The sequence below is a fragment of the Ursus arctos genome, unplaced genomic scaffold (assembly GCF_023065955.2).
Source record: "Ursus arctos isolate Adak ecotype North America unplaced genomic scaffold, UrsArc2.0 scaffold_9, whole genome shotgun sequence".
Taxonomy (NCBI): domain Eukaryota; kingdom Metazoa; phylum Chordata; class Mammalia; order Carnivora; family Ursidae; genus Ursus; species Ursus arctos.
Genome location: NW_026623111.1, coordinates 39,377,368 through 39,404,285, shown reverse-complemented (window position 1 = coordinate 39,404,285; position 26,918 = coordinate 39,377,368). Strand labels below are relative to the sequence as shown.

The 26,918-nt window shown below is 42.2% G+C and overlaps 1 protein-coding gene and 1 pseudogene across 2 annotated transcripts in view; one reads left to right on the top strand and one right to left on the bottom strand.

Moving 5' to 3' along the window:
* Window positions 1–26,918, bottom strand: part of SPATA18 (spermatogenesis associated 18) — a 49,509-nt gene that overhangs the window by 9,660 nt on the left and 12,931 nt on the right. Inside the window, exons 2-9 of one of the 2 annotated variants that reach the window (XM_026508876.4) lie at window positions 24,505–24,610; window positions 24,274–24,389; window positions 13,607–13,719; window positions 8,714–8,809; window positions 5,726–5,977; window positions 3,891–4,197; window positions 2,146–2,304; window positions 1,138–1,313 (exon numbers count right to left, since the gene is read on the bottom strand). In XM_026508876.4, the coding sequence (XP_026364661.3) occupies window positions 1,138–1,313; window positions 2,146–2,304; window positions 3,891–4,197; window positions 5,726–5,977; window positions 8,714–8,809; window positions 13,607–13,719; window positions 24,274–24,389; window positions 24,505–24,610 (1,325 nt within the window). The remainder of the gene's footprint in view (window positions 1–1,137; window positions 1,314–2,145; window positions 2,305–3,890; window positions 4,198–5,725; window positions 5,978–8,713; window positions 8,810–13,606; window positions 13,720–24,273; window positions 24,390–24,504; window positions 24,611–26,918) is intronic. The other variant, XM_057309829.1, reaches the window with a different exon arrangement.
* LOC113262317 (60S ribosomal protein L17-like) lies at window positions 7,041–8,456 on the top strand (annotated as a pseudogene).

Genomic DNA, 26,918 nt, shown 5'->3' with positions numbered 1-26,918 from the left:
GTAGTGAAGAGAAGGGCCATATGCACCCCAATGTTCATAGCAGCATTGTCCACAATAGCTAAATCGTGGAAGGAGCCGAGATGCCCTTCAACAGATGACTGGATTATTTGAGAAAGAAAGAAAAAGGAGGAGTAGAGAGGGAGGGAGAAGCAGATTCCCCGATGAGCAGGGAGCCTGAAGTGGGGCCCGATCCCAGGACCCCAAGATCTGGACCTGAGCCAAAGGCAGCCGCTTAACCAACTGAGCCACCCAGGCGCCCCCATGTCAAGCAATATCCTGACTAGTTTATCTAAATGAATTCAACTAACCTTCTCCAGCCCGAAGGAAGGAGGTATTATCATTTCCCCCATCTGAAAGGGAACTAAGGAACAGAAAAATTAAGTAGCATGCCCCAGATTATAGAGCTAATGGGTGGTACAGCTGGGATTTGAACCGGAGCAGCTTGATGCCACAGGGTCAAGCCTCAGAGTGTTCTTAACCGCTAGCTTGGCCTCCTCCAAATAATCTCCAGTAAAATGTTTTAAATTAATTTAATTTCTTCTAATTTATATAAGAAACACTTACTCTGTAAAGGCTGATAGAAATCTAATGGTCCTAGAGCACCTCAAATGCTAGTGTGCACAAGGGACAGCTAGGTGTTTGTTAAATGGCAGATTCTTGAGCCCCACTCCAAACCTGCATAAAATACATGCGGTGTGATCCAGGAACCTGCCTTTTTAACAAGACTTGAGCGATTCTGACACAAGCGATATATCTCTATGCCAGACTTTGAGAAACCTGGCCTAAACACTGCAGTAGAAACCAGTAAAAAGTAATATACATTTGGATGTGTGTAACGCCTTTTTTAGTGTTCCAGACAGGTTCCGGGTACTCATTAGTTCTCCCCAAGACCATTATAGTCAACGGAAATGATAACATCACCTCTGAATCACATTTGACTGAGAAAGAAAACGACCCCAGGAGAGGGGTCTGCCCTGTGGCACAGAGAAGTATATGGCAGGGCCTGGGAGTCAGGTCGCGTCTGCCGATTTCCCCACCCAGAGTTCTTTTCCCTAAACCGTTTCCAGGAAATAGAGAAGAGGTTATTTATTATTTTTTAAAAAAAAATCCCTTAGCTTCTGCTCTTATGTCTCTTACTTGCAATCATTAAAAATTTCTCCATCTGCCCCAAATGCAATATCTAGGGGTGGGTCTAAAGCCTGCATGGCAAAGGCAATGCAACATATCTCCTGGATGAATTCACTGAGGAGGCAAAAGTCAACTTCAGGAGGAAATGAAATCTTGGGATTGACGTTCATGGCTCGGATCACATCCTGAAAAACAAAAAGATGGCATCACCTTGTTACCAATCTGAGACGAGAAGCTCTGACATCCATCAGGGTTGGGGGGAGGGGCACAGGGAAAGAGCACATGGGTAAAGATATTGTAAACTAGGAAAGCTGAACATGGGCTGGAGGAGAAAGACTCACTAATGGGGAAAGAGGAAAGATGATGCAGAGGACAAATGGCATACGAGAGGCCAAGTCTCCCCCCCAAAACTAAAGCCAAACCCTTTAGTGGCTTTTATTTATTATTTCCTCAATTTCCTATTCTGGGCAAGTATAGGAAGTGCCAACTTGTTCACAGTCTAGAATAACAGCAATTATAACAGCTTGCCCTTATTGCATGTTTGCTACGTGCCAAGTCTTGTGCGAAGCAAATTACTTGGTTGTTTTTCACTTAATCTTCTCAAGAACTCTATGGGGTCATGGCCATTGTTGCTCCCATTTAAAGGCTGGCAAACTAAAGCACAAACCGGTGAAGGAAATGTGCAAGGTCAGACAGCTGGTAAGTGGCACAGCCAGGATGCAAATCTACACCTACCTTCCCCAAAGCCATTGCTCTTAAGCACTACGGTATTCTATCTCCAGTCGTAAGAGCCCATCGAAAGACTAGAACTATAAAGGTCACACTACTTTTTCCCCATAAAATGTCTAAGAAACAGCCAATAATGACTGGTTCTACACAGTCAATTGGATGCTGCTCATTTCTGCTATCCCATTACATAAAAGCACTCCTGAGCACTGGGTGCATTTCTGAGTTATTAGAATTCCATATAAAGAGCAAGAGCAAAACACCAGTCCCACTAGGAGACTCAGCACTTACATGAACACTGCTTTGGGAATCATATAGATCGAGATGACAAATGATATAATCCGAGACGGCATCCTCAAAGTTACTCGACCCTGAGAGAGATGGTGTCAAAGATTTCCTCACGCGGATCTTGAAATGTCTGAATGCCATCTTAGCTACGTGGAATGCCTCCTGCATGTAAAAATGCAGCAAATTTATTAGGCAGAAGAAGTGGAGTAAGGAAATCCAAAGCAAGGAATGAAGAAAGAATACCCACCAAAAATTCAACATCGTATGGGTCTTCTGATCACTAAACACAGTTGGTCAAAACTAATTTTAATCTGGGAGAAAATACATACCTCAATTTTGAAAAGTACATAAATACATCTACGACTATGCACATTCACTAATTTCAAGACAATCGATCATTGTTCTGGTAATCCTGAGTGCAGGAGGCAGCACAGTGCAGAGGTTCAAGGAAACAGATCATCTGTCGTTACATGAACACTAAGTGCTGGTTAGGGGCACCTGGGTGACTCAATTGGTTAAGCGCCAGACTCTTGATTTCAGCTCAGATCACGATCTCAGGGTCATCAGATCAAGCCCTGTGTAGGGATCTGTGCTTAGCAGAGTCTGCTTCCCTCCCTGTGCTCTTTCTCTCTTGGATAAATAAATAAATCTTTTTTTAAAAAGTGCTGGTTGATGCTATGATCCCACCACAATGTCATATTACTGGTCCAGAAATGCAATTATCTGTGTCTATGTTATACAAAGACACATATCAAGTATCTGGCATGTTTCCTGGCATATATGAATTCAACAAATATTTATTAAGTGCCTGTTATGTAGCAAGCACCGAGGAAATTCAGTTATGCATGAAAGGCATGGGCGTTAAGCTTACAGAACCTTAACCAACTTCTTAATGAAATGAACCACGGTTGGCAAACTTTTTTCTGTAAAGAGCAGGAGAGCAAATATTTGAGGCTTCCCTAAAATAGATACAGTCTCTTATCACATTTTTTTTTGACAGTCATTTAAAAATGTAAAACCATTCTTATATTCTTAGCTCTCAGGTGCTATTTTCCTTAGAAATAACAGGCCACGACAAGATCTGGCCCACAGGTCATAGTTTGCTGACTCCTGAAATAAACTAACAAGACAGGATAATGTTCAGTAGACTGATAATTCTGCTCTCATACCAGTGTTTCGTTTTGTTTTTAAATATGAACTGTTCGCGTTTCTCGTAACGGACCCTTAGTATCTCAGTATGGTACCCACTGATACCTCTGCTCTGAGAGGTAAGGGTTATATACGGGCACTTTTAATCTGCCATCCTCAAGTAGCTCATGTGCTAGAAGTTTGTGTAACTACTCTTAGATAAATAAACAGAAGAGTTAACACAAGACCGCCTTCTGATTTTTTTTTGAGGAGGAAAGGAAATCAGTTGAAGATGCCATGCAAATCAACATAGTCTACATTCATTTGAGATCATCCTCTATTTATGGAAACTTCTTCAACAAATACCTGATCAATATAAATATTGATATATATGAATAGTTCTTGACTGCGGAAAAATTAGCCACCCCAAATATTTGTAATGGAAGGGAGCGAGGGAGGGAGGGAGGAAACAAGCAAGCAGGTGGAAATCCCACCCTCCCTCTGCGACCTCAGGACCAAGCAGTCCTTCTAGGCTGCACCGTTCGGTTTCCCCAACTGCTGCGTCCCCGCGCGCGCACGCGCACGGGCCTCCACGGCGCAGGCACGCGGCTGTCACCTACCACGGTGGCGATGTAGATGATCCGCTGCACGGTCTCGGCTTTGTCGATGCAGCGCCGCAGCAGGCACTGCGCATCCAGGCGGGCCTGGGAATAGGCGTCGCTGAACCGGGACAGGAGGGCCGCCTTGCGCGCCACGTTGGACATTTTGGCGCGATTCGGGGACGGGCTCCTGATCTTTACGACTGCGGTGGAGGGGCTGGTGGACCTGCTGCGGCTGCGGCTGTGGCTGCGGCTGCGGCTGTGGCTGTGGCTGTGGCTGTGGCTGCGGCTGCGAGGGCCAGGGCTGGGAGTCCGGCTCCTGGCGGACCTGTTGGTAAGCAAGAACCAGCCGGAGAAGCACGCCGATTGACTTCTCCCTCATCCCTGGCCACACGAACTGCAAGGGATACCCAGGAGCCGTGCGCCCCGCTGCACGCAGGGAAGGCAGCTGTCCCCGCCACCCCTCTGCCAGGCATCAAATACGCGGTCAGACACTATGTCTGCACGGGGAATTTGCTCCTCATGTTATCCTTTAAGCAGCCCTCTGAGCTCAACATCGATTGTTGGCCATTTTATGGCCAAGGAACTAGAGGCTCAGAAAAGTAAAGTAACGCTGCTAGCAAGAGCCAGAGTTAAAGAGATCAGCTTCTCAGTATTTCTTACCCCAGCCTTGGGGTACTAACATATCACAGAGGCTTTATGGTATAAAACAGGATGAACACTCAACCGTGAGAAAGAAGATCTGCGTTCTCATTCTGTAGCGGTGGGACCGTTCGCACTCATGTCTCCTCTCCAGAGCCTGAGTTCTTACTACAACACGTTTGCCCTATTTCTGGGAGGGAGTGCGGGCTGAAAGATCCAGTGGGCTAATACATGTGCAAGTACTTGGTGAATTGTAAAGCACGGTATCAATGAACGGTATTGCTATCAAGTACAAAGTGAATTACCAAAGAAATGGGCCCCCAAGGAGGGAAGTGTAGAAGAAACTAAATGGTCATACAAAGCCTGTTCTGAAGGCAGAGCAGAGCGAAAGCCCTCAACAGTAGTGCGAGAAATACTGCCACCATGGCCAATTTTGAGCTACGGATGTGACATCACACTAACTTGCAGTGAGGCAGAAATGCAGAGAATCCATTTTTGGGAGCCAGTACAAGCTGGTACCAGCACAACATGGCAGAGTGACTCCCCAAAACGAAAGGCTTAAAGTGGCATTTAGGGGAATGGGGACCAGGTGTGGGAGCGGCTTTGATAGCTTAGATCGGGGCATGCTGTGGGCGGAGGGAGGTGGTGGGTGTTAAAATGAACAAGGAAAATGCTCCAAGAGAAATATCCTGCTCTGTCCTCACGTAACTCCAAATGACCTTTCGTAACATTCTGTCCATCAGTAGAAAGGGCTGTCACAAGAACACTCACCTACACACTCCATCAAACAAAATGAGATATAGAAACTAAAATGACAGGTGGTCATCCCAGAGAGGGAACTCCCAGGCCTCAGAGAACAGGACCCTCCTATTATGGAACATTCTTCCAGCATGGGTACCATACATGCATGACAGGCCCACCCATAGCTGCTTTCAAGCCAAAGAACTATCCTCTCCTCTCACATATCTCTCAGATTCATTCCTTGGGCTTCCATGTCAGCTCCAAATGAATTAGTGCCCAAGCACTGACAATCCAGGAGGTATTTTCTCTCTCTGGAAGGGTGCAGTTAGAGAAAACAATCCCTCTACAATTCAAAGTTTCCCATATTGTGGGGGTTTGGGTGCAAGATGTCATTTCATTTTTTTTTTCCAAGCCACGCCTTTCCCACTACCGAAAGGAACGTAAATGAAAAGATCTGTGAGAATTTGTCAGACCTTCCTTGAAGCACAGATTTCTCAGCAGACAAGACAGCGATCTCGTCCTTCAGCGTTCGGAGCTGTTTCTCATAATCAGAAATCACTTCGGTCCGCTGCTCTATGCCCTGCTTGTCAATGCCCCGTTGGTCCAACCTCCTCTGCTCAGAGGTCCTCGGCTCTGAGCCTCTAGGCTCCGCACCCCGATGCTCCAAGCTTCTGTGTTCTAAGTTTCGGTGGCGGGAGTCCTCCTGGACTTGAAGAGATTTGAGCCTGAACAGGAAACAAAAATTAAGGAGGAAAGAAGAGAGAAGGAGGGAAGGATGGAGGAAAGGTAATGCAACCATTGGCATACCTAACACTAGAGGCTACTCTACTTAGCGATGCCATTACTGCGTTGGACAGCTCTGATGGAAATGCACAAGGAACAAACACAAATCGGAAAAGAGCAGAATCGCCAGGGTCAGAGGGCCACCGCACATCTGCAGCTTGCATGGAAAAAGGCTCCTGAGAAAGGAATATGGATGCAGATCCTTCAGCAAAAGCAGAGTGGGCCTGTGGTCATCCTGTTCTCTGTTGGGCTGATCTGAACTGCACAGAACTCTGGAAGCACTGGACCTCCAAAACCTAGGTCCAGAAGCTGGCCAAAGATATAATCTCGTACCTTCATTAGCTCTATGATTCTCTGAATAGATGGAATGGGAGTGGGGGGGGGGATGACAATAGAAATGAAATAAGATGACAATACTAGGTGAAAGGGTGAATTTATAAAAATAATGTATTCCAGAGACAAAACTTCGGAAATAAACTTGGCACCCTTATAAAGATACAAAGAGGCATGGCTACCTAAAACAGGAGCAAAGCCACGCAAAGAGAATGTGCTGGGATGAAAAGGACAATGATATAAGATGAAAAGGTCAGGGCTAAGATTAAGAAGGATACAGAGAAGCTAAAAATGCAATAGCAGAATTAAAAGCTGCACTGGAAACGGTAAAGAACAGAGTCGCTGCTATGGGAAATCACTGAATTATAGGGTCAAAGAGTCTGAGAAGGTCCCTCAAGTAGGAAATAAGAAATGAAAATGATGGTGAGAGGGGCGCCTGGGCGGCACAGCGGTTAAGCATCTGCCTTCGGCTCAGGGCGTGATCCCGGCGTTATGGGATCGAGCCCCACATCAGGCTCCTCCGCTATGAGCCTGCTTCTTCCTCTCCCACTCCCCCTGACTGTGTTCCCTCTCTCGCTGGCTGTGTCTCTCTCTGTCAAATAAATAAATAAAATCTTTGAAAAAAAAAAAAGAAAGAAAGAAAATGATGGTGAGAGCTCTTCCCCTAAGCAGCCTGAGGTGACCTCTGAAAATGGCCCGCTATTCGCTGGACCCAGAAAACCCTACAAAATCATGCAAATCAAGAGGTTCAAATCTTCGTGTTCACTTTAAGAACACACGTGAAACTGCCCAGGCCATCAAGGGTATGCATAACCGAAAAGCCACCAAGTAGCTGAAAGACGTCACTTTGCAGAAGCAGCGTGCACCATTCCGTCGCTACACCAGTGGAGGTGGCAGGTGTGCCCGGGCCAAATAGTGGGGCTGGACACAGGGTCGGTGGCCCAGGAAGAGTGCTGAATTTTTACTATACATGCTTAAAAATGCAGAGAGTAATGCTGAACTTAAGGGTTTTGATGTCGATTCTCTGGTCATTGAGCACATCCAGGTGGACAAGCCCCAAAGATGCGGTGAGGGATTTACAAGGCTCATGTTGGATTAACCCCTCATGAGCTCTCCCTGCCATGTCGAGCTGCTCCTTACTGAAAACGAGCTGATTGTTCCTAAACCAGAACAGGAGCTTGCACAGAAGGAAAAGATATCCCAGAAGAAACTGAAAAAACAAAAACTTATGGCCCAGGAGCAAATTCTGCATAGAATAAATGGAAATAAAAATAAAAAGAGAGAGAGAGAAAAAGAAAATTATGGTGAGAGGGGAGATAGAAGTGGACAATTTCTATATTTCACTAATATGTGAAAATTATGGTGAGAGGGGAGATAGAAGTGGAAAATTTCTATATTTCACTAATATGTGAAATTTTACAACAACAACAACAACAAATGAATCCACAACCAAAAAGCAGAAACAGACGCATAAACACAGAGTACAAACTGGTGGTTGTCAGAAGGGAGAATGTGGGGGGATGAGCAAAGGGGGTGAAGGGGAGTGGGAGGTATAGGCTTCCACATATGGAATAAGTAAATCACAGGAATAAAAGGCCCAGCATAGGGAATACAGTCACTGATATCATAACAGCGTTGTAGGGTGACGGATGGTAGTCACACTTGTGAACATAGCATAAGGTACAGAGTTGTCGAATCACTACGCTGTACATCTGAAAGTAATAGAACACTGTGTGTCAGCTATACTTTGATTTAAAAAATTCAAGGAAGTTATAACCTTAAAGTATGTGCTTCTAGAAATTTATATTTAGAGGATAATCTGAAATGTAAACTAATATTCACGGCAATAACTATCACAATGTTATTTCCAATGTTTAAGGTCAGTATCAAAGTAAATACTCAATATTAGGGAAATATCTAAATAATGGAACATGATGCATCTATTTAAAACTAAGTTTTTCAGTATTTTTTCTTAGTAATAGAGAAAAACAATGTTAAGTGACAAGATGGGGTCCAAAATTGTAGTAATGCTTATGCTGATTTTGCAGTGATAACTCTATTTTTTAATGTATCAGTTGGAAGAAATAGCAAAATGGTAACAATAACTGGCTCTGAAATTTTGAGAGGATCTTTGGGTTCCTCTCATACTCCAGCATATGGGAAATTTTCTATAGTAGCTAGCTAGCATTTTTGTAGTAAGAAAAATTATATAAAACATTAATTAAAATATTGCTGCCTTTCCTCTCTGTGAACAGCTTCCTTCATTTTATAACGGAGCACCAAAAGGCTAGATCCAAAGATCAATCAGCAGGCTGCAATAATCCTGTCATTTTTTTTTTTCTTACTGCTTTTTGAGCTGATTTATTTCCTCCTCTGCAGCCAAAAGGGATATGGCCGATCTATTCTTGGTTTCTTCAAGAGTCTTTTCAGTTTCAGCCAGACTGTAAGAGAAATCAGTAACTAAAGACAGATATTCCAAAATTGGCAGGCTTTCCAAATCTAGGCATAGGTTCTCCCAGGAACTTTTGGCATGTGATATAAGTTCGACATAAACAAGATCAAATGATGAGACATCTGCATCCAATCGGAGGCCATTGTAAATATCATGGCGCGCTTGTATGCAAAAACATGCTAGCATTCTTTCTCAATGTCAAATGCAAAGACATTACAGAGTGGCTACCACTAAAGGGCTATGTAATAATTATTAGAATGAAAAGGGCAAAGAAACTTGTTCACTTCCTCCTTCTCACCCTCCTAATTCATCTGCTCTAATCACACCAAATCTTCAGGCTGCCTCTCCCTATAAAATCTCCATGTTCTGCAATATCTTAATACCATTTTCTGCAGTATCCTCGTTACTTTGCACCGTAGAGTTGCATTTGACCTAATTCTCCCAGTCTTCCTAAATATAAAGAAAAACTTATTTGCCCAGCTATGAAGAAAGTCTTCCACAATCACACTTGACTACCAAATATTTCATGCCTCTGACTTCCGCCACTTACTCAGCATGATTTTCCTGAGTTTTCAACACAGCTAGGTCACTGTGAGTTTCAAGGACTCGCTTCATTGTAGGCAAATCCTAACAAATCATATTATTTCTTTAGGTCTATCTAAAATTTAAAAAGAAATGGGAATGTATGGGTGACATTGGATGGAGACCAGTGGTTCTCAATAAAGTTGTGCTAGTCCAGTGAGAGATCATAGGCCGGCAAAGGTTTCTTGACTTCTTGGACCCTACTTCCCTGTACTCTTTAGGCTCTTTCATCTGAGGCTGAGACAGTGCAGTTGCTATCTAAACTCACACCTGTCTTCTCCCTTCCTTTTAGATGGAAGAATGGAAGGTCAAACACTGGGGTCCTCACCTAGACAGTGAAGCAGACAGAGAAATAATGGGCTAGGAGGATTCTCACCAAGTCCCCACAGATCCCAGCCAATCAGGCAATACATGAGGTGGTTTGATTACCCAATGTTCCTTCCTGTCTCCTCCTTCTCCTCCTCCCCTAACAAGTGCCCATACAACCTGTGAGCGCTTGTGCAAATGTCACCTCTGACTCTCTCAAGCAAAGTGTGCTTCCCTTCTCCAGAGCACCTCCACCACTTGGTTCACACTAACAGTCTCATTACAAATACACTGTGAGCTACTTAAGGGCAAGAATTATTTTCTTATTTTTCTTTTTATCCCCAGCACCTAAAATAGTGCCTGTAACACAGTAGAGATTTTTTTAGCTGGAAAATGAATGAACACAATGTCTAAAGTCTTTTTAAAAATGCCGAAGTAGCAATAACTTCATAATAGGGCTACTGGCGATTAAGAGGAATTGCCATTATTTAATTCAAAGGTGACTATGTTACCGGTTTTTTAAAGTATACATGGAGGAAAAAAATGAACATTTTTGGCAAGAGAAAATTATAGAAAATTGAAAGAAGCAAATAGACCAAGAAAGGAAGGAGAGTATGAACAGGAATAAAGTAGTAATTTTTTTCTCTTAAGACACGGCACACATGGGTGAACACATGTACATACAACCAAACATACATGCTAATTTGGCACCCTTGAATGATATACAGAAAGAAGGAAGGGAGGTACGTTCATGTGCCAAGTATTATTTTAAGCAAGTTAATGTATTTTATTTATTTTTTTAAGGGATTTATTCATTCATTGAGGATATACCATGTGGCAGGCATAATGTTGGGTACTGGGGAAACAACAGTGTCAGAATAGCAGATACAAGACAGTAACCCTTTGGGGCTTCCAGTCTAGCGGATCAGAAACATGCGAACCAATATTTTAAAGTTCCAAATCGTGGTAAGTGCTATTCTCAGATCACCGTGAAGGAGAATTACAGAGGGAGAGAAGGAAAGCTTTTTGATATACATGGTCACAGAAAGACGCTGAGAAAGTTGCATTTCAGCTGAGACCTGAAAGATAATAAAGCACCAGCCATGCAAAGAACCAGAGAGAGACCGCCGTGTTTCTGAAAGAGCACAGGCAAAGGCTTCAAGGTGAGGAAGGCGACCGCGGACTGGGTGAGGAGAGCCTGGCATGAGATGAGGGTGGAGAGAGAGGTAGGGCCAGATCACACAGGGCTAGGAGAGTCCTGAAAAGGAGTTTAGAATTTTTTTCTAAGTGTAAAAGGAGGCTACTAACAGCTTTTAAGCTGGGGTCTGAGTTTATAAATTTCTGTGTGTAAAATGGATTATAGTAGAGCAAGAATGAAAGCAGGGTAGCCAGTTGGAAGGCAACTGGTTGAGGCAACAGGTATCAGAGCCTTGAACTAGGGCAATGGTGTAGTATAGAAAGAAAGGGACAAGGATAGGAGATGTTTAGGAGGTAGATTCAACTGGACTTGCCAACGTATTGGAGATAGGAAATGAAGACACGTGAGATTCACAACCAGAGCCCAAGTATAAAATCTAGACATCCTTTTCGAGGATTATCAAACTTGGGCAGAGCTGTCCCCATTCAGCACTGTATTAGAATTTGCCCCTTTGGAACTGAGTCAAAACCAAGGTTAGACATGGGGGAATCTCTTTGGTGGGCCACTCATTCCACAGCAGGTAGCACCCTGATTCTAAAGGCAGGTAGAGTAAGAGGGCAAGGAAAGACTTAGCTACCATAGCATGTGGGGGACAGACAGCGTCCTCTGTGATGCCTAAAAGAATAAGATCCACAGGTGGGTTAAAACCCAAACAAAACTAGGAAATCCAAGGTAAAGGAGCAAATACCTTCTTCTGTGCAACTTTCAAATGAGATGTACCTGGTTTGGCGAGGGGGAGGGGATGTATATAAATAGTATATACACAAATGATAAAGCAAATAGGGTGAAAGGTACATGACAGTGTATATGGGTGTTCTTAGTACTATTCTTACAAATTTTCTGCATTGGAAATTATTTCCAAATAAACTTTTTTTTACAAGAGGCATGCAGTCATAGTTCCTTGACCCCTGATGCTCCTGATGGGTATTTACAGGGCCATAATGATAAGAGAGGGAGGTAGAAAGGAATTCCTGGCTCTTCTTGGTGCTGATAGAAGTCAAGAATCAGCAAAGTCTAGTGGCAAAGCCTACGTCACAGCTAGTGGCAAATAGAAGGGCCTGGCCAGCAGCAGTCGCCAGCAAATTCTCCAGAAAATTTAACCAGACAAGCCACAAATCAGCACCCCTTGGCAAAAGACTCTACTGCCCAGCTGGAAACGAAGCAGCAAGAACCCATCGAGCAGTACAAGAGCAAAGTCCCTCCTCTCCAGCCTGAGTCGTCCTTCATGAGCATGCAAGCATCCCTCTACTTCTAGATGCCAGTCGAAGGAAGGAGGAGGGCTGAGGAGACTCCTGTGGGGGCAGGGGGGAGCCCCTAACAGAAGTTTGAACTTGGAATTAACTGAATATTTTCAGGAAAAGGGCTATAGTAAACCAGAAAAGAAGTGCTTAAGTTTAATTATCCTCACCTCACTCCAAATCAGTTGATATTAGGTGAAATAAGTTGTAGAAATTCAGAGGAATTGTGCTTTCTTTGTATATTACATTTGTAAATGTTGACTGTAGCAGCCATAAAACTGCTCATTGACAATGATTCCAATTGGAAAATGAATGCACGGTGTGGAGGTAACTGTGTGTGTGTGTGTGTGTGTGTGTGTGTGTGTACGCAAGCGTGCATGCAAGCACACACAAAGAAAAATGCCTGGAGCAAAATAAACCGAAATGTTCACAGGGATGAAATAACAGGTGATTTTCACCTTTACACTTGTATTTGTTGTATGCATTTTGAATTAGCAATAATCATGCCTCAGCTAAACCTCCTTGGCTGTGATACGGTCACTTTTGTGAGTTTGTATGTTGTATGCATCTTGAGAAGGAAATTTTTATTACTTTTATAATCAGGCAAAAGGAAATCAGTAGAGATGCGTTCCTTAAAAGGAAGTCTCATCAGAGGACAAGGCAGCGTGCCACACCTTACTCCATCACAAGCCCTAACTAAAGGGTTCCTTGCTGCCTCATACGTGTCAGCAGTGGAGCAAGGCTCCGACCGAGAAACACCTGATTGATGGGTTTTGGCTAGGTGTGCTGAATGCAGTTTCACGCTCATCTGTCTGTCTTCCTCAAGTGCAAATCTCGCGATTTTCTTTGCCATGATTCCTTGAGCTTGACTACCCTGACTTTGCCTCTGATCGCTGTTGCTGCCTGGCATTGCTTAACTTCTTTAAAATACTTTTTATATATATGAATTATTCCAAAATCTTGAAATGCTCATTCTTTAAAGAGTCCGACTATTCAGCCAGGTGTCTGTTCCCCCAAATGAGCACATCTGACAGACAGATGCAGCCTCTTCATCGTACTCTTGCTCTCTCTCCTTAATTTTACTCTGTCTGACCTTCTTTAACTCTTACCCTTTCGCATCTTATTTTTCTTTCAAAAGATAGATTATCATGCAACAATCTTTCCCTGTTTATACATATAGGCTGATAACAGGCCTCTAGAGAAGGAGCTCCAGGGAAGGAGCCAAGGGGACCAGGGTCTTAGGTAGCCTATTATAATATAGAAATCTTATCCTCAGATTCAAAGACACTGGCTCCTTACTCCCTCTCTCTCTCTCTCTCTCTCTCTCTCTCTCTCACACACACACACACACAGAGTTATTTGCAGATGTCTACATTTTACATGAGCCATTATTCTCCTTTCAAACTTAAAAATTAAGAACAAACAATTCTTTTTGGAAAAAGATAACTTGCATTCCTCTTACTCGTCTTGAACCTGGTTGAGTTGATTACGAGTCGAAGTCAACTCAGAGTCTAATTGTTGCTTGTCCCGATCCCGAGCACCAGCCTCTTTGTGTCTCTCCTTATCAAATGTGTCCTGGAATGATACACAAATCAAACACAGTCTTGGATACATGAAACAGCAGGATGGGTTGCAACACATTATGCCGAGCAAAAGAAATCGGACACAAAAGGACACAAATGCATAGTTCAATGTATATGCAGTTCTAGTGCAAGCAAAATTAACCTAGAACGATAAAAATCAGAAGAGTGGTTGCCTGGTGGGAGGGTGGGGTAGGTGACTGGGAAATGGCACAAAGAAATGATCTGGAGAGAAGGATTTTTTTTTAACTTAATAGGGTGTGAGTTACATGGATATACGCAATTATCGACCTATGGGTTTCACTGCGGGTAAATTATACCTCAATTTTTTTATTATACATCAGTTTTTTTAAAAGCCATTGAAATATCATCTTTATATATCTTTATACTCAGAAGAATACCCACAGGGTAAAAATCTAAGCTACATGTGAAAAATCAACTGATGTCTATGGAGTACTTACTCTATGTTAGTTGTTTCTGCAAGTATATCATATTTAATTCTCAAAATGACCCTAGCAGGTCAGCAAAAGCATTGTCTCCATTCAGCAAGTGAGACACGGAAGGTTAGACGACCTACCCAGGACCATCAAAGAGCGACCAGAATGCTGCCCAGTGACCTCCAAGCAGGAACCCTTCCAACCCTGTGCCCCTAAGGCTGCTAAGAAAAGACTGCTCTATGTGCTTTAACTTAAGAATTTATGGAAATCCGTATAAATGTTTAAAATCAAGGCTTACGTTTAATGATGTTAATGCCTTAAGCAAGGTGTATGTTCTCTTTCTAGTCTGGGCTTCAACTGTCTAAAACCTGACACTAACCCCAGAAATCACCCCATTGCAACAGCCAATGACGATACTCTTTTTTTTTTTTTTTTTTCTGGAGAGAGCTGCACTTTATTTGCAAAGAAAAACCATGTGATGTCTTTTTCTTCCCTTTTTTTCTTTCTTTTTCCTCAAAATACATATCATTAAGTCATTTGTTTTGGCCTCTACAGCCTATCATACTGTTAATTTTTTTTTCAAATTTTATCTTAATGACAATGTAAGATGTGTTCCAATTTATGTGATCATACCTACAAAAGCCTTGGATTTATTTTTGAGATATATTTGTCTCATATAGAAATCCTGGCCATTTTTTTAAAATATTTTATTGTTGCTTATGGAGTTTCTTAATAGAAATTTCAGTTTCTAAAATAACTGTGAAATTAATGTCACTTGATCGTAGATAACAAAATAGTTTCTGAAGATTCTGCTGGGAGTAAAGTCACTATGTTTGCCTCAAAATAATTTATGTTTTTTTTTGTTTTGTTTTCTTGATGTCATCATACTGTTTCTCATGAAGTGCCATGCGAATAAAGGAAACTTAAAAAATGTTAAAGAGGCACCTGTATCTGGACTGAAATCTCAGTTATTGAAACACAATTAATTCCTGTATCCATCATATTTAGGGGGCAGATTTCAGCATGTTGACTTTGGTTTTTCAGTTCGCATTTTATAACCAACAATTGTTTTTAAAAGAGGTAAAAAAAAAAATTCACAGTCCATAAGGCCAGGCTGTATTTACTCACAAATGATTTATATTCACAATGGGAAACATGCTACAGTTTTGTTACAGTTTTGAGATGCCCACACATCCGTAGATAATAAATCAATATGGCTGCTGTTAGAAAGAGAAGAAAACCCTATGTCTTTATCTTTCCAGAAATGCTCCAGAAATTCCTGTGGAAGGCATTTCTAATGCATAGAGTCGCTTCATAAATGTCAGTCTACAAAACCCAAAAACGCTCATTTGATTCTTAGGAAAATTGAGAGTAAAAAATTACGTTTATGTTAAATCTGATTTTTTATAAATTCGGGTAGCTAACATAACTCTCATGAGAACACACACACATACCTTAAAATAATGTATAATGAAGTTTGAATTGTTCTAGTAGTAAAGGAGTTTATAAAGACATCAATGAACGGTATAAAAATGAGTAATGCATTTTGGGGTATCACCAAAAATAGATTGCTGTTTAAAAAATTCCTGTTCTTTCTCTTTTTTTTCCCAACCTTTTCTTCTCTTCTCTCTTCCTTTCTCTCAAATCCATGGAATACATACAAAAATATTTACTAAGGAGACTCAGATACAAAACAGGAAGTAAGCAGATAAGAATAAGTACAGTAAGGGGTGCCTGGGTGGCACAGCCATTAAGCGTCTGCCCTCGGCTCAGGGCGTGATTCCGGCGTTATGGGATCGAGCCCCACATCAGGCTCCTCTGCTATGAGCCTGCTTCTTCCTCTCCCACTCCCCCTGCTTGTGTTCCCTCTCTCGCTGGCTGTCTCTCTCTCTCTGTCAAATAAATAAATAAAATCTTTAAAAAAAAATAAGTACAGTAAAAACAAAACATGTAAGCAAATTTTGAAAAGTGTACCAATAGGCAGTGTGCTAAAGGTATCATCACAAAACACATGTTGACTGATACACACAGGAGAAGGGTCAGTGACATGACAATTCTAAACTTTGTGTAACTGATGTGCCTAAGATAAGACAATTCTAGAAGATTAAGATTAGATTTGGACTCTTAAACCTCATAGTATAGGAGCGCCTGGGTGGCTCAGTCAGTTAAGTGCCCAACTCTTTATTTAAGCTCAGGTCATGATCTCAAGACCCTGAGCTCCTCGTCAGGCTCCAAGCTCACCATGGAGTCTGCTTGTCCCTCTCTCTCTGCTCCACCTTTCTCCCCTCAAATTAATTAATTAATTAGTTAGTTAATTGATTCAATCTTAAAAAAAACAGGGGGCAACATTTTTAAAAAATTAAGAAAACCTCATATTACAATCTCAGATTTAATACCTGGTGACAGTGTGAACTTGGAAAAGTTACTTCTCCTTGGATCTCCAAAGAATAACTAAGATTGACCCAAATTTTCAGGCATACCTTGTTCAACTACATCTGCAATAGTTTGGTTGTAGAGTGTTTATTTATCTGATGCATTAAAATATTTCGTATTAGCTTGAAGTGTTAATTATATGTGAAAATGCATACACATGAAATACGGCTTCCAAATTATTTAGTTCCAATACAACGAATAGAGATTATAAAATCAATTCTTAAAAATAAAAGCATTTTGCAGTTAATGGGTCCCAAACAAAATCAAAGTACTTCTCTAACTTATACATGTATTTGATATATGACACTAACTATATCTTAAAATACTGCTCTATTGAGATTGAACCCAGTGAATCCCAATATTCTGCGCCATAAGAAACTTTAAAATCCATTTCTGTCACTACATTCTGCTTGTGGGTATGCCATTAAAATAATAATATGTTTACTCAAATTCTTCTGATACTCTTGTCAATATGATATTCTAGTAATCCTTGATTCTCTGCTTTTGCCTGCAGAATAAGAAAGTGGTTATGAATGAAGGTATGTTTTATTCCAAATCATGTCTCATTAGAGCTTTTACTTACTTCACTATAGGAAACGGGGGTCATGACAGAGAAAAAGTATGAGCTGTAGCTACTGCATCCAAACTGCTTTCCAACCAGGCATTTCTATGAACTGAAAATTAGACCTGGTTGTGTTTATGTCTTGCTATTTCACTTTGATAGAGGCTAGCGACACAAAAATATAGATTGTAAATTCTTAACAAAACATGATCAATCTGGAAGACTAACTCTAACCCTAAGATCAGTTCCCAGCACTCGTGGTCAAAAATATAAAGTACCAAACACCCAAGGGAACAGTATTACAAACACTCAGCTCAGTAGGAAGGAAGGCTGATTGTAGCTACACATATCATTAACTGGTTACTAGGAGGTAGGAATTTTGTGCATATATTCTAATACAATCTACATATCAACCTACAAACTAAATAATTCAGTGTCATTTTATAGATGAGAAAATTGCCTAACTAGATATATAACTTGACCAAGGTCATAATTTCTAAGAGATTCAGGATTCAAGCCTAGATTTCTCTGATTTCAGACTCTACACTATTTCCACTTGACCGTATTACAAACCCATTGTGAGATGCTATAATTCTAACAATGTTATCACATAGAATCAAGGATATGGCATCCTTGCACACTGGAATTCTCTTTTTTTCTTTTTAAGCAATTAAGCTCTACTAGATCATGAACAAAAACCTAAATTTGCTTCTCAGTTAATTAGCTCGCTAATAAAACAAATTTAAATTTTGTATCCCTCCATCAGAAAAATATATTGATTTCAAAATTATATATAAACAATAGCTGCTTAGTCATTTTTTTTTTAAGATTTTTTAAATTTATTTATTCGACAGAGATAGAGACAGCCAGTGAGAGAGGGAACACAAGCAGGGGGAGTGGGAGAGGAAGAAGCAGGCTCATAGCAGAGGAGCCTGATGTGGGGCTCGATCCCAGAACGCCGGGATCACGCCCTGAGCCGAAGGCAGACGCTTAACCGCTGTGCCACCCAGGCGCCCCTGCTTAGTCATTTTTTAACAATTTAATACTTTTCTTAAACTTTAAATATAACCTCTTAATTCTACTATTTCTAAATTGGCCATATTCTTTCACCAAGAACATTAAAGCAAATTTCTAATTACACCTCCAATGACTAAAACATGTGGAAAGCCCTTTTTACTTTCCCTGCTGTATTCCCAGGAAGGCAAGTGATCAATTGTTAATATAACTTTGTGGTTTTTTTAATGTTTTTTTATTATATTATGTTAGTCACCATACAGTACATCCCTGGTTTCTGATGTAAAGTTCGATGATTCATTACTTGCGTATAACACCGAGTGCACCATGCAATACATGCCCTCCTTACTACCCATCACCAGCCTATCCCATTCCCCCACCCCCTCCCCTCTGAAGCCCTCAGTTTGTTTCTCAGAGTCCATAGTCTCTCATGCTTCATTCCCCTTTCTGATTACCCCCCCCTTTCTTTATCCCTTTCTTCCCCTACCGATCTTCCTAGATCTTATGTTCCATAGATGAGAGAAATCATACAATAATTGTCTTTCTCTGCTTGACTTATTTCACTTAGCATTATCTCCTCCAGTGCCGTCCATGTTGCAGCAAATGTTGAGAACTCGTTCTTTCTGAGAGCTGAGTAATATTCCATTGTATATGTGGACCACAACTACTTAATCCAGTCATCTGTTGAAGGGCATCTCAGTTCCTTCCACTATTTAGCTATTGTGGACAATGCTGCTATAAACATTGGGGTGCATATGGCCCTTCTCTTCACTACGTCTGTATCTTTGGGGTAAATACCCAGTAGTGCAATGGTTGGATCATAGGGTAGCTCAATTTTTAACTTTTTAAGGGACCTCCACACTGTTTTCCAGAGTGGCTGTACCAACCTGCATTCCCACCAACAATGTAGGAGGGATCCCCTTTCTCCACATCCTCTCCAACAATTGTTGTTTCTAGCCTTGTCGATTTTTGCCATTCTAACTGGCGTAAGGTGGTATCTCAGTGTGGTTTTGATTTGAATTTCCCTGATGGCTAATGATTTTGAACATTTATTCATGTGTCTGTTAGCCATTTGTATGTCATCATTGGAAAAGTGTCTGTTCATATCTTCTGCCCATTTTATGATTTGTTTATTTGTTTCTCGCGTATTGAGTTTGAGAAGTTCTTTGTAGATCTTGGATACCAGTCTTTTATCTGTAGTATCATTTGCAAATATATTCTCCCATTCCTTGGGCTGCCTCTTAGTTTTTTTGACTGTTTCCTTGGCTGTGCAGAAACTTTTAACTTGATGAAGTCCCACAAGTTCATTTTATCTTTTGTTTCTCTTGCCTTTGGAGATGTGTCATGAAAAAGGTTGCTTTGGCCGATGTCCTAGAGGTTGCTGCCTATGTTCTCCTCTAGGATTTTGATGGATTCCTGTCTCACATCGAGGTCTTTCATCCATTTGGAGTTTATCTTTGTGTATGGTGTGAGAAAGTGGTCAAGTTTCATTCTTTTGCATGTAGCTGTCCAATTTTCCCAGCACCATTTATTGAAGAGACTGTCTTTTTTCCACCGGATGTTTTTTCCTGCTTTATCAAATATTAGTTGCCCAAAGAGCCGAGGGTCCATTTCTGGGTTCTCTATTCTGTTCCATTGGTCTATGTGTCTGTTTTTGTGCCAGTACCATGCTGTCTTTGTGATCACAGCTTTGTAGTACAGCTCGAAATCTGGCATTGTGATGCCCCCAGCTTTGTTTTTCCTTTTCAACAGTTTCTTGGCTATTCGGGGCCTTTTCTGGCTCCATACAAATTTAAGGACTATTTGTTCCAGTTCTTTGAAAAATGTCATCAGTATTTTGATTGGGATATCATTGAAAGTGTAGATTGCTCTGGGTAGCATGGACATTTTAACTATGTTCATTCTTCCGATCCATGAGCATGGAATATTTTTCCATCTTTTTGTGTCTTCCTCAATGTCTTTCAAGAGTGATTTATAGTTTCTAGAATATAGGTCCTTTACGTCTCTGGTTAAGTTAATTCCAAGGTAACGTATGGTTTTTGGTGCTATTGTAAATGGGATGGATTCCCTAATTTCTCTTTCTTCAGTCTCATTATTCGTGTATAGAAATGCAACTGATTTCTGAGCATTGATTTTGTATCCCGCCACATTACTGAATTGCTCTATAACTTCTAATAGTTTGGGAGTGCATTCTTTTGGGTTTTCCATATAGAGTATCATGTCATCTGCGAAGAGAGACATTTTGACTTCTTCTTTGCCGATTTGGATACCTTTTATCCCTTTTTGTTGTCTGATTGCTGTTGCAAGGACTTCTAGTATTATGTTGAATAATAGTGGCGAGAGTGGGCATCCTTGTCATGTTCCTGATCTGAAGGGAAAGGCTTTCAGCTTTTCCCCATTGAGAATGATATTTGCTGTAGGCTTTTCAAAGATAGTTTTTATGAGATTGAGGAATGTACCCACTATCCCTACACTCTGAAGGGTTTTAATCAGGAAAGGATGCTGTATTTTGTCAATGCTTTTTTGCATCTATTGAGAGAGTCATATGATTTTTGAATTCTTCCTTCTGGATAAAATCTAAGACACTGATAGATTTGCAAATGTTGAACCACCCTTGCATCCCAGGGATGAATCCCACTTGGTCATGATGTATAATCCTTGTAATGTACTGTTGGATTCTATTAGCCAGGATCTTGTTGAGGATTTTGGCGTCCATATTCATTAGGGAAATTGGTCTGTAATTCTCCTTTTTGATGGGGTCTTTGCCTGGTTTGGGGATCAAGGTAATATTGGCCTCATAGAACGAGTTTGGTAGCTTTCCTTTTGTTTCTATTTTTTGAAATAGCTTTAGGAGAAGAGGTATTATTTCTTCTTTGAAGGTTTGGTAGAATTCCCCAGGAAAACCGTCCGGGCCTGGAGTTTTGTTTTTTGGAAGGTTGTTTATCACTGACTCAATCTCTTCATAATTAATTGGCCTGTTTAAAAAATCAATTTCTTCCTGTTTCAGTCTTGGTAGTTTATAGGTTTCCAGGAAGGCCTCCATCTCTTCCAGATTGCTTAATTTATTGGCATAAAGCTGTTGATAAAAGTTTCTAATAATCCTTCCAATTTCATTGGTGTTGGTTGTGACCTCTCCTTTTTCATTCATAATTTTATTAATTTAGGTCGTTTCTTTATTCTTTTGGATAAGTCTTGCCAATGGTCTGCCAATTTTATTAATTCTCTCAAAGAACCAGCTTCTAGTTCTGTTGATCTGCTCTACTGGACTCCTGATTTCTAATTCATTGATTTCTGCTCTCATCTTCATCAACTGCTTCCTCGTGCATGGATTAGGCCTGTCCCTCTGTTGCTGTTCCAGCTTCTTGAGGTGAGGATATAAAAACTGCATTTTAGATTTTTCTATTCTTTTGAGTGAGGCTTGGATGGCTATGTATTTCCCCCTTAGGACTGCCTTTGCAGTATCCCACAGGTTTTGGACCATGGTGTTTTCATTCTCGTTGTTCTCCATAAATTGTTTAAATTGATTTTTGATTTCCTGGTTTATCAAGTCATTCCTGAGCAGGCTGGTTCTTAGTCTCCAAGTGTTTGAGTTTCTTCCAAATTTTTCCTTGTGGTTGAGTTCCAATTTCAAAGTGTTGTGGTCTGAGAATATGCAGGGAATAATTTCAGTCTTTTGGTATCGGTTGAGACCTGTTTTGTGTCCCAGAACATGGTCTATTCTTGAGAATGTCCCATGGGCATTAGAATAGAATAAGTATTCTTTGGTTCTGGGGTGTAGTGTTCTATATATATATCGATGAGGTCCAACTCGTCGAGTATGGCATTCAAAGCCTTTGTTTCTTTGTCGATTTTTTGCATGGGTGTTTTGTCTATTTCTGATAGTGGAGTGTTGAGGTCCCCTACTATTAACGTATTTTTATCTATATGTCTCTTTATTCTGGTTAAGAGTTGGCTTGTGTATCTTGCTGCTCCCCTGTTGGGGACATATATATTTATAATTGTCATATCCACTTGTTGGATACATCCTTTAAGAATAATATAGTGCCCTTCTGTGTCTCTAACTATAGTCTTTAGTTTAAAATCCAATCTGTCTGATATGAGAATTGCTACCCTAGCTTTCTTTTGAGGTCCATTGGCGTGAAAGATGGCATTCCATCCCTTTACTTTCCGTCTGAATGTATCCATAGGTTCAAAATGAGTCTCTTGTAGACAGCAAATGATTGGGTCATGTCTTTTTAACCAATCTGCAACCCTGTGTCATTTCATGGGAGCATTTAGGCCATTTACATTGAGACTGATTATTGAGAGATATGATTTTAATGATGCCATGTTGCCAGTAAAGTCTTTGTTTCTATAGATTGTGACTTTCTGTTCTGTATCACTCTTGGGGCCTTTTTACTTTTATAGAACCCCCCCTTAATATCTCCTGTAGGGCTGGTTTCATGGTTATGAAATTGGTCAATGACTGGCTATTCTGGAAGGTCTTTATTTCTCCATCAATTCTCAATGACAGCCTTGCTGGATAAAGGATCCTTGGCTGCATGTTTTTTTCTGAAAGAGCTTTAAAAATGCCTCCCCCCAACCCTTTCTCTCATTCCAGGCCTGTGTAGACAGGTCTGACGTAATTCTGATACCTTTGCCTTGGTACATGAGAAATTTCTTTGCCCTGGCCGCTTTCAATCCTTGGATCTAATATTTGCGAATTGCACTATGACGTGACGTGGCATGGGTTTGTCATGGTTGAGCTTGGGAGGGGTCCTCTCTGCCTCTTGGACACGAAAGTTTGTTTCCCTCGCTAGATTAGGGAAGTTTTCAGCTACAATTTGTTCAAATATCTCTTCTAGACCTCTGTTTTTCTCCACCCCCTCGGGGATGCCGATAATTCTGCCATTGGAACGTTTCATTGAGTCAGTAATCTCCCGTAACCTACATTCTTGAGCGTGGATTTTTTTGAGTCCAGATTCTATTTTAGCTTTGTCTTCTACTAACCCATCCTCCAATTCGCTGATACGTTCTTCTGCCTCATTCACCCTGGCCATCAGAGCCTCTAGTTTTGACTGCATTTGGCTCATAGAATTTTTAATTTCTGCCAAGTTTGCTCTCATTTCCACCCTTAGAGATTCTATATTCTCATTAACATTTTCATTAATACTTTTTTCAAGTCTATACATCATCTTGACCATTGTTACTCTGAATTCCATTTCTGATAATTTGGTTATATCCATATCCATTAGTTCTGTGGCAGAGGCCACAGACTCATTGTTTTTTCTTTGCTGGGGGGGATTTCTCCTTCTCGTCATTCTGATGAGGAGAGGGTGCAGGGTTGTCCAGAGCCCAAATTATTGACCAGGACCCAGGCCGTGCACCCTTGTTCTATAGGGATCTTAGGGATGTGGGCTTCTTGATTTTTCAGCCTGCCTTCTGGGGGAGGGGCCTGCCGCGCCGATACTCAGGCAACCCTGTTTGGGTAGAGTCTCCATGTCCCCTGCGAGGGGGGATGGGGATGGGCACACTGTGAGCCAGTGTTTCCAGGCTTTTGTTCTGTGGCAGCTTTCCCTGGCGGTTTGCTGTGCCTCTTCTGAGAGTCAGAGCAGCAGTGGCCGAATCTCAGCCTCTGTCTCAGAACAGAGGGATCGCGGCCCGTTCTCCACTGATGTTCTGGCCACTTTAACTCTGTTTCTGTTAGTGCTGCTCAACCCTGCAGCATCCCGGGATGTGCGCCCCACACCCGGCGTCACAGCCCTCACTTCCAGGGCCGGCGCATCTCTGTCCTTTGTGTTTCTAACGCCGCCAGCTGCCAGCCGCAGATATAGAACATCACCAGTCCCTTCTTACAGCTGAGAAAGCAGAGGCTCTTTGATTTGTCTGAGGTCACGCTGCTGGGAAGTTGGCAAAGCTGAGAGTGGAACGCAGGTCTGCTTGAAGAGAAAGCTCAATCCATTTTGCCACATACTACTATAGACAGAAACTCACCTTTTGGACCTGTGTCTCCATTCCCTAAGTGCTGAGTCCCTCACTAGGTAAAAGCCATCTCTTATATATGTCTGGGTTCCCAGAACCTGATGGAGGTGCTGAAAGTCAAGGGATCCTTTAGCATCCCTACCTGTAGAGAGGGGACCTTGCTGTCAACAGGCTTTCCCATGGAAGCAGCAGTAAAGGAGGCCTCCAGCCAAGGCAGAAGGCGCGATTTGATTATTTCCACGCCATCATAATGTCCACCTAAAAGAACCCACAAATCAAGTTAGCGAGAGAAGTTCAGTGACACAGTGAGAGAGCACCAAGGACAGAAGCAAAAGAAGGGGGAGCAGGATGGGGAAACACGGGCCATTCTCACCTTCTTGGGCTGTCGTGGTGAGGATCCTAAAGAACTGTCCTTGCACTTTGGAAATTTGTTCGATGACCTCAAGGCAATGATTAAGATTTTGATCACATGTGTTTGTCTACAAAATCAAAGCAGAAAATCAGTGCAATGCCTGTCCTCTGGGACCCACTACAGGTAGACAGGGCCTGACATGCTCCCAGGTGCAAAGACTGCCTTGTGTTCACCAAAACATCTTTCCCTTTCCTTGTGGGTGCACAGCTAGACGGCTTTTCCCAGCTTCCCCAGCAGTCGGGCAGCCATGTAACTGAGTTCCAGTCAATGGGACAGGAAGTGCTATGTGCCACTTGAGTGATTCTCTTCTCTCTCTCCGTCCCCACTGGCCAGCCAGATGCAGAGGACCCAGCAGAGGACCCCAACGGCATAAAGGATGGTGGCGCTACAAGATTTGAAATTTGAAAGACTACGCATTGAACACTTGCAATGACTGTCACATCATCGAGAAAGTGTGTGTGTGTGTGTGTGGCCACTGAGATTTGGGGGTTATTTTAATAGCAATACCCCTAACTTGCTACTCAATAGAACTCTGCAAAAAAATCCTTTTATAAAGTGAATAGACCTTTTGTAATATAATACAAACCACTGCTTCCTCATTTACCTGCTTTCTTGGTTCGTGTCCTCTAAGTTCATTATGCACATAAAGAACACTACTTGTTAACAATAGGAAGGTACTGGGGGGTTGAGGATCCCACGGAGAATAAGAGGAAAGACATGGCCCTGCCATATAGCACATGCAGACTGGTAGGGGAGAGTGGAGTGGAGACAGTTCCACGGGGTGGCACATGTGCGCTCAAAGTCTACTCCAGAGCCCACGGTCCTGGGAAGTCAGGGAAGGCTTCTGAGAGGAAGTGAAATCTAGGCAAGGAGAAAGCAGGCAGATTTTGGGGAATGGGCAGTCCCAGGGGTTATGAATCATCAACAGAATACGAAGAAAGCCAAGAGGTGGACCTTTAGCTATTTTTCTGCTTTTTTTATCTCCTTGGTAAGATTTTACCATTTCCACACCAGCCAAACCGCTAATGAATTCTACCACTAAAGGAAGGAACACAACAACAAGCAACAAACAAATCATGTGGGTGTAAAAATGCACAGATCAATGTGTAGTCTCAAGCTGTGGTAAGACAGGAGCGGTGGGTGCCTCCTGGGCGCCGTGAATCCCAGGCAGGAAGCAGGAGTGAGGAGGATAGAAACGAGAACAAAGAGGAAGAGTGACCTCCAGGCGAAAGGCTACAGGTCAAATGCATGGGTGTGTAGACAGGTTAGTGGTTCAGGGAGGCAGCAAGCTCCCTGTGGACAGAGGCTGGCCCGGTGGCTGTCGCACTCTCGGCCAGTGTCCTGTCGTCTCCGTAGTCAAACCCAGTAAGTGCTGGACAGACGCGTGACGACGAGAAGAGCCACACACTTTCTGTTTATTGCATACCTCCGATGCGCCAGGCACTAGCAATGCTTTACATACATAAGCTCAGCGAAGCCCCACAGTGCTGCAGTGGGAGGTAGGGGCGTCATTGTTATCACCCCCATTTTCAGATGACAAAACTGAGATGCAGAGAGGTTAAATAACTTGTCCAAGCTTACCTAGCCAGTAAAACGGCAGAACTGAGATTGGAACCCATGCTCTTAAGATCGTGATTAGTGCTGGGAGCAGAGGGAAGATGGGATGATGGGACAGGAGTGAGTGGGGAGGGCTGTCTAGAAAGGCCCCCCTCCCCTGAAGGGGAGATGCTGAGCAAAGTCTGGATGGTACACTGAGACACTGAGCAAAGTACCAGAGAGAGACCATGATGCACAGTGGGAACAGCAGGGGCAAAGGCCCTGTGGCAGGGGCAGGAGCGAGGTTTAGTCACCTTGAGAAACAAAAGTAAGCATATGTGGCAGAAGCATAGAAGGTGAGAGAGGTTGGCAGGACAGATCCTGGAGGCCCTCGCAGGCCCAGGGAGGAGTTTGGATGGGGTGGACTCGTGGTGCCCTAGGTGGAGTTGCTGGCTTACGTCCACACCTGGTGGACGGCACCTGGTGACAAGCTCTGTTATGGCACCTACATCTGATGCAGCCATTTGTTTCTGTGTCTCATCCTTCTATCCCCTTCTCCTAAAAAGACCAGGAGCTCTTTTAAAAACTTCCTTTGTTTTTCCTATGTTTGGATCTGCTGCCACTGGTATGCATAACAAATTGAAGGGCCCAAAAATATTTGGTGAATGAATGAATGACTTAACACCATAATATTGACATCATCAGAACATTCGGAACCCCCAGCTGAACAGCTGTGCCCGTCCCTCCCTTGTTGAAGCAGCGGCTCCTTGGTCTTGCTCTCACACCTGCACTTACCACAGTGAACCTGTTACTCGCGAACAGCTTTGCCCTCTGGCTAG